Source organism: Cupressus sempervirens, chromosome 2 (assembly GCF_028749045.1).
Source record: "Cupressus sempervirens isolate cs-2001-9-10 chromosome 2, ASM2874904v1, whole genome shotgun sequence".
Lineage (NCBI taxonomy): Eukaryota > Viridiplantae > Streptophyta > Pinopsida > Cupressales > Cupressaceae > Cupressus > Cupressus sempervirens.
In genome coordinates, this window is record NC_143119.1 from 543,230,627 (window position 1) to 543,238,810 (window position 8,184).

At 37.5% G+C, this 8,184-nt stretch overlaps 1 protein-coding gene across 1 annotated transcript; it reads left to right on the plus strand.

Annotated features, from left to right (window-relative positions):
* The first annotated feature begins 6,063 nt into the window (after positions 1 to 6,063).
* Positions 6,064 to 6,780, plus strand: LOC149573537 (uncharacterized). Its single transcript, XM_089815946.1, has one exon. The coding sequence runs from the start codon at positions 6,064 to 6,066 to the stop codon at positions 6,778 to 6,780; it is 717 nt and encodes a 238-aa protein (XP_089672072.1).
* Positions 6,781 to 8,184: the final 1,404 nt, after the last annotated feature.

Sequence of the window (8,184 nt, forward strand, 5' to 3'; positions counted from 1 at the left end):
ACTCACCTTTTAAGTTTTCTTGCCTTCTCCAATAATTTATTTGTGTCCTTCCTAGGTCTTTATAGTTGGGTTTATCCTTTCTCTATTACCCTTAGCTATGGAATCCAACATCTCTCTCTTCCATGCTTTAGAGAACCCCACTATGGCCTTTTGTGGAACAGTGAAACCAAAAAGATGGAATCGGATTTTACTTCCAGTGGATGATATGATGTGGTTTGCAATGAATAAAGCCTAGGGTGAAGGGGGTCTTTGATTATTGATTCACTTGGAGAAATAATAGTGATATTATTGGATCGTTTATAGGCTATTTGGTTAGAGCCAATATTCAAGCTGACGACATAGTTAGGCTATGCTGTGACTTGTTCATACCTACCTGGAGAAAAGGGCTCAAAAAAGCGGTCTAATATATAGATCACAAATTTTGGATTCCATTCCCTGAAAAATATATGAACCTCCCTATTGGTCATCCAGATTTAGCCACAACCCCCTATTGACAGTGTTTGGTAATTCATGAGAATTTGACCTTTTATCATGAATGGACGAAGATGGAGGCTAGCCTTAACTTTCTTCTCCAATGGAGGGGCATCATTTTGGAAGATAATGTGGATTGAATTATTAATCATCTCCATCTTTTTAATGCCCACATTCAGTTAGGGGTGACATTTGAGAATTTGGATGATTTGGACTTTAGTACTCCAATTGCAGAGAGAACGAGCAAGAGGAAGTTCATATTTGAGTTTCCCCCAAACTACTAGGTGGAGAAATTCAGTGACATCATGGATGTGATCATGGTCATGTGGAAGGAAGGCAAAGGTCCGGCTGAAATGTAATTATCTATTAGGTTTAGAATTAACATATAAGGTCTTTTGTTACATAGAGTAAGCAATTTTCTTAGTATGCCTACATTTATCTGGCTTTAGTAGTATAGTTTTATATGTTTATATAGTCAGTCTAGCAAGCTGTTCATTCCTCTGTGTATTTGAACTTCTCAGGTTATATATATATCAGATGGCTACTATTAAGAATAGTTTCACACTTTTCGCTCTGTATATTTGAACTTTTCAGATTACATATATATCTATATCTATATCTATATATATATATATATATATATCATATGGCTATTGTTAAGAGAAGTTTTGCACTTATGCCTTATTGATGTAGATCATTTATGCTCATAGGGTGAATGATTCTTTTGATTAAAACCCCTCGTGGGTTGTGATTAAATTAGTGCCTTTGTTTAAATAGGTATCACTCTGGCTATATATATTATTGCTTAGCAACTAAAAAATTGTCTTGAATAATTAGGAAATATATCAATTCTTATTCCAAATATTCATTAAAAAACATAATCCTACGCTTCATCCATTTCTACAAATTTCATTATTTTACTTCATTTTCAAATTCTAAATAATATTACTAGTTTTATGTTATTTAAGGTTAACATATATACTTTTGTTAGTCTTTTCCTTTATCAAAGGGTGACACAAGTTTGTGCTTTCACACACACACACACACACACACACACACACACACACACACACACACACACACACAGAGTAGCATTGGTATGAGTTAGTTTGAGAATTAAATTTTTTCTTTTACACACACAAAGTAGCATTGGGATGAGTGAGTCTAAGAATTAAATCTTTTAATTTACTATAAAATATTATTTTATTATACTGTATAACATTGATCTCTTAATTATTTAAAATTCATGTTCAGGTTACAATAAGATTTGGTTTTCCATTAGAGTGTGATATTGTATTTTTTAATAATATACTTGGGTGGATGGTTAGGTTTAGTTTATAATTTTTTATTATTGAAAATGGTTAGACTTTATTTTCATTTATTGCTACAAGTTTAAGTCATCTTCATATAGGACAATGTTGAATAAAGGTCAAAATTAGGGTATGAATTGATTGCTAGATTTCATTTTTATTTAATGTTACTTGAACTCTTATTGAGTTTGGTCTAGTATTAATGCTACAATTAATAGTTTTCCTAGAGAGTTAGGATTTATATGGTTTATGAGTAGGGTTTAATTTTTTTTATTGTTATGATTTTTTGTTTTGTTTTATTGGGGTTTTCATTTAATGGATGTTAGTTTAGGGTTATATATAATTGGAAGTTAAGTCCAAAGAAGTGTTTCATTTGAGTTACATTTGCCCCACTAACTTTTGCCCCCTTTAACTACCTCCTATCTCTACCTCTTGTCCTCCCCTCTTCCTTCCCAAATCCCCTATTAGAAATTTGTTCAGTGCTCCTTTTAGGATATGTGAAAGGGGCTTAACTACCTCTTGTGTACTATAAGTTGAGTAGTTGAATGGGGCATGAAAAATTGATCTTTTGGTGCAACAAAAACCTCACTCTAAAAAGTGGCATAAGAGTTTGGTCACATGTTTAAATCCTTAGACCCTTAGGTAACAATGAGGGGGAGATTGTTAGAAATTTGTTTAGCACTCCCCTTTATATTCATGAAAAGGGTTTAACTACCTCTTGTGTACTATAGGTTGAGTGGTTGTATTGGGCATTGAAAGATCAATGTTTTGGTTCAATGATAACCCCACTTTAACATCCCCATAGCTATCTACTTGAAGCCCTAATTACCTTCATCTTAAAGCTCTATCTCATCTCTTTCCCCCTTCCCTTTATTTCTCTCTTCCATATCTCGTTCCCTCTCCCTTCTACATTTCTCACTTTCACCCTTGTCCCCTCACCATCTCTTCCTCCTATTAAATATATTTTAACATATCTCTAATAACTCTCTTTCACTCTCACTCTCCTTTCTCCTAGTATCATATATTACTACCTCTCTCTCTCTCTCTCTCAAACACACACACACACACACACACACACACACACACACACACACACACACACACACACACACACACACACACACACACACACACACACACACACACACACACACACACACACACACACACACACACACACACACACACACCTCTACCCAATTATTACCCACTTTAACTATCTTCATTCCCTCCTAATCATCTCTTCCTCGTTGTTTACGTCTCTCTCTCTCTCTCTCTCTCTCTCACACACACACACACACACACACACACAAATTTGCCCAATTATTACCCACTTTAACTAGCTTTATTCCCTCCTCTAATCATCTCTTCGTTCTTATTTACCTCTCTCTCTCTCTCTCTCTCTCTCTCTCTCTCTATTTTATTGCCACCATCTATGTCTATCCTTAATCAGTATATCAATTTTATTTAGTTTGATCTCATCTCCAGATCCTCTTCTCCATTTTTACTCTATAACTTTTTACTTTATCCCTTTCACACTCTTCCTCTCACCATTTGTAAACTTAATTATCCTCTTTCTTCATCTATCCCATGTCTATCACATGCACACACATACAACTTGTCCCTTCTCTATTCACCATTTATCTCTCATATTTACTCTTTATCTCTCCTTCATATCTATTGCCATCTCCCTCTCTAAGACATGTGTCTCATGTAATCAGCCCCCTCTTTACTCCATTATTACCCTCTCTAACTATCTTCACTCCATCCTCTAATCATTTCTTCCTCCCTCTTTACCCTCTCCCTCCCTCCCTCCCTCCCTCCCTCTCTCTCTCTCTCTCTCTCTCTCTCTCTCTCTCTCTCTCTCTCTCTCTCTCTCTCTCTCCTCTCTCTTGTCATGTCTATCCTAAATCATATTATCAATTCTCTTAGATCTATCTCATCTCTAGATCCTCTTCACCATTTTCTCTTTGTAACTTTTCACTTTATACCATCTATCACCTTAATTACCCTCTCTCTCTCTCTCTCTCACACACACACACACACACACAAACACACACAAAAATAAAAACAAAAACTGGTCCCCTCCCTATTCAACATTTATTTGTTTATTTTAATTTTTATCTCTATCTCATATCTTAATTTTACATTTATTTATTAATTTTACTTTTTATCCCTATTCTCTTACTCTCCCTCTTCAAGACATGTGTCCCATGTAATCAACCCCTTCCCTACTCCATTATTACCCTCTCTCTCTCTCTCTCTCTCTCTCTCTCTCTCTCTCTCTCTCTCTCCTTATTTCCTACTCACCATCGAAGTCTATCTTAAATCACATTATAAATTCTCTAAGCTCTATCTCATCTCCAGATCCTCTTCATCATTTTCTCTCTATAACTTTTCACATTATACCATTGGTTACCTTAATTACCCTCTTTCTCTTTCTATCTCATTTCTCTCACATGCACACCCACACAATCTATCTCCTCCCTATTGACCATGTATCTCTAATATTTACTCTTTATCTCTACACCATATCCATTATCCTCTCTCTATTAACTTACTCTCCCTCTCTAATACATGTGTCCTATGTAATCAACCCCCTCTTTACTTTGTCATTACCCTTGTTAACTATCTTCAGTCCCTTGTCTAATCATCTCTCTCTTTGTCTCTCTCCCTCCCTCCTTATTTTCTAGTCACCATCTATGTTTGTTCTAAATCATATTTTCAATTCTCTAAGCTCTCTCTAATCTAAAAATCCCCTTCATCACTTTCTCTCTATTTCTTTTCAATGTATACCATCTATCACCTTAATTACTCTCTTTCTCTGTCCATCTCATGTCTCTCACATGCATAGACACAATGTGTCTTGTTCCTATTTGACCATTTATTGCTCATATTAAATCTTTATCTCTACGTCATATCTATTACCCTCTCCCTATTCTCTTGCTTACCCTCTCTAAGACATGTGTCCCATGTAATCAACCCCCTCTCTACTCCATTATTACCATCTTTAACTATATTTACTCCCTTCTCCAATCGTCTCTCTCTCTCTCTCACACACACACACACACACACACACACACACGATTAGTCTAATCCCTTATTAACATTCTCCTAGATATCTATGTAATATCTCTCCCTCACCCTATTCAAGCTCTCTATTTAATATGCCTCCTCTTCCCATTCTCCATTTATCCACCTAATACATTCTAGGGTAAAAGAAAGAAGATGAAGTATTTTGCAAGGATTGAGACTTCTTTTGAATTGGGTAACTGATTTGTGAAATCTTATAACCCAAATTTTGAGCATTTTTTGTCATTTTCACTATTTCAATTGTTTGGTAGTGATAGTTGGATATAGGAGCTCGCTTTAGAGAGCCCTATAAACCACCCCCTCTCAATTTTTTTTTTTGATTTATTTACTCTTCTAGGTATCTCTATTTGTTATGTATTAATTTATTTCATTATTTTCAAAAATTTTCTTAAACACTAGGTCAATTTTAAATATTTTTTATTTATCATAATTAGTTTTATATTAATAGTTAGATTTTTATTTTATATACTAGAATTATATTTTAAACAAGTTTAGTGTATAAAACATAGAATAGGTAAACTATAAACAAAGACATAAATCATAGGTTCAACTCATACTAAAAACATAAACTATAGGTTCAATTTCAATTGAAAAATATAAAATTTAAGTAGAAAACATAAATAGTAGTGCTCGATAAATTAATAAAAATTAAACACATTAACATTAGGTAAAACATAAATAGTAATTCTTTTCAATGGGAAGTGAGAGCGACGAGAGTGAAGGGAGCGGGTGTTTTCAAAATTTGAATTCATGCAAGAGCGGGAGTTCCTTGGATGGTTTGTTTTGGGTCCCTAGAATGGAGCACAGACAGCAAGATGGAGGCTATCTCGTTGCTCCTGGCACTGGGGATAGGTCGAAAAGCATGGTTGGGGGTCCAGCTATCCAAATCAAGGAAGCAGCCAAGTTTCCTTTGGTTTTCAAAACAAACATGCAAGGAACTAAAAAATGGTCCTCACTTTTCAGGGTAAAACCTTTTGGTAAGTCCTCTTTCCCACCTGTTAAAACTATTTAGGATTCAGTGAAAGGTTCTTGTGTGATAGCCATCCCGAATGAGATTGTGGATCACAATATTTAGACTATGGCTTCTACTTTGGTTTGGAAATTTTTGGGGCCTAGACCGAGCATTGACGAAGTTAGGTAGCTCATAAAGGAAAAATGGGCTCTCAAGGGCTAGGTCTCGATCACGGCTATGGCGAAAGGCTTTATGTCTTTCAATTTCACTTGCTCGAAAGACCTTGCTAGCATTCTAAGTGAAGGGCAATGGGCCATGGGTCATTCTTCCCTTGTGCTCCAGAAGTGGTCATTTGGCATGAGCTTGAATGACTCTTTTTTTGCTCGAGCTCCTGTATGGGTAAGATTGCTAGAACTACCACTTGAATACTGGAATGAGGATGTCTTTGTGGGAATAGCTAGGACCTTTGGGGAACTCCTCTCAATGGATCCGATTACTACTTCCAAGTGTCACCTCAATTTTACATGCATCTGCATTGGGGTGAGAGAAGGAATAGACATGCCTGAGTTTGTTGCACTTCATTCCAAACTTGGAGTGCACAACCAGAAAATCATCTATGAAATGATCCCCTTTGCGTACTTCCTATGCCTGAAGGCTGGTCATAAGGCCCACCAGTGCCCCAATGAGGCAAAGAAGAAGATCACAAAACTAGTCATCCCTGATCATACCAAGAAGCTTGCTACACACCCTTCTGGAAAGGGAAAGATGAAGCTGCTCTGGAGGTGCAAACTTTTTGTGGTACAGGGGAGAAAGGCTATTAGCCTAAAAGACACAACAGTGAAGGACACTATTAAGAAGGATCTACCCAAGGAGAAGCCTAGTTCCTCCCTCCTTGAACAGGGCCCTATTTTGGAAAAGACAATCCCAGACCTGTTGGAGGACCCAAAGGTGTAGGTAAGCTCCCCCTCCAAAGCCATGGGTCCCATTGTGGAGTAGGATCTCCCTCTGGAAACTATAGTGCAGTCTTCTCCTGCAGTGGAGGAAGTCCCTCTTTTGGGAGCTATAGTGCTGAATTGCCTGGAATGGGAATCCCCGACCCGGGCAAAGGATAGCCAAGCTAAGTGTCTTCCCCTTGAGGACACTCTGGTTTCTTCGGGGGTCATCACTGGCAAGGGGGGAGATTCTTTTTCCCCTATAGGAATTGAGGCCAAGCTTCATCTCCTCATTAAGAACACTAATCCAACACAACTCACCCTATGGGAAGATAGGTTGGATAATAGTGTGATGGATAGCCTCGATGATTGGTGCATGGTCAAGAAGAAAAAGAAGAAATAGAAGAAAAATTCCCCCCCCCTATCTCCTGCTTCAACCAAAAGTAGGGTTAAAGCTGATATTGGGTCACCCCCCAAGGGAGCGAGAAGAAAGAACTTAAATCAAATTCTGCAAGAAGAAACAAGAAGGAACCTGGAAGATGGAAGCCAGAGGTCCATCAAGGATTTCTTAGGAAGTAAGAAATGAAAGTTATCTCTTGGAACATAAGGGACCTTAATGGGGCTCACAAATAGGAACTCATTAGAAATATGATTAGAGACCAAAGACCTAATTTTTTAATGTTACAGGAAACTAAGATGAAAAGGGACCTAGTAAGGAGGATATCTTTCAGTAAAACTTTTTGCTGCAAAGCATCTGATTCGGATGGAGCTTCAGGTGGTGTCCTAACCTTGTACAACACCAAAGCTTTCAAGTTAACTACTCTTTTCAGCTCTACTAATGCTATTCTTTGTAAGGTTTTTCAATTCCAATGCAATGAATCTTGGTTAATCCTTAACCTATATGCCCCCAATACCAAGAAAGAAAGGAACTTCTTTTGGACCAAGCTCCTTGGCATCTTATCTAATTGTAACTTGAATAAAGGGATTATAATGGGGGACTTCAACTCACCTCTATCTGATGCAGACAAAAGGGGGGGTCATGCCCTAGTTCAGGATAGTAAACACGACCTTGCTTCTTTCATTTAGCATCTTGCCTTCCTGGATTTGGACCTTCAATGTGGCAGCTTCACTTGGTCTAATAAAAGAATTGGGGGTGATAGTATTCAGGTTCACCTTGATAGAGCCCTCATCTCCCCCGAATGGCTCCTCTCCCAATCCTGTAGATTATCCCTCCTTCCTAGGTTGGGCTCTGATCATTCCCCAATTTATCTTTCTACCTCCCCCCTCTCTAGCAACAAGGCCTTCCCTTTTTTCTTTGAGAAAATGTGGCTCTTACACCCTGCACTGGAAGGTAATATTTCCCATTGGTGGAGCATTGAGGTTGAAGGCACTGCAATGTACAGAGTTGCCCAGAAGTTGAAAAATG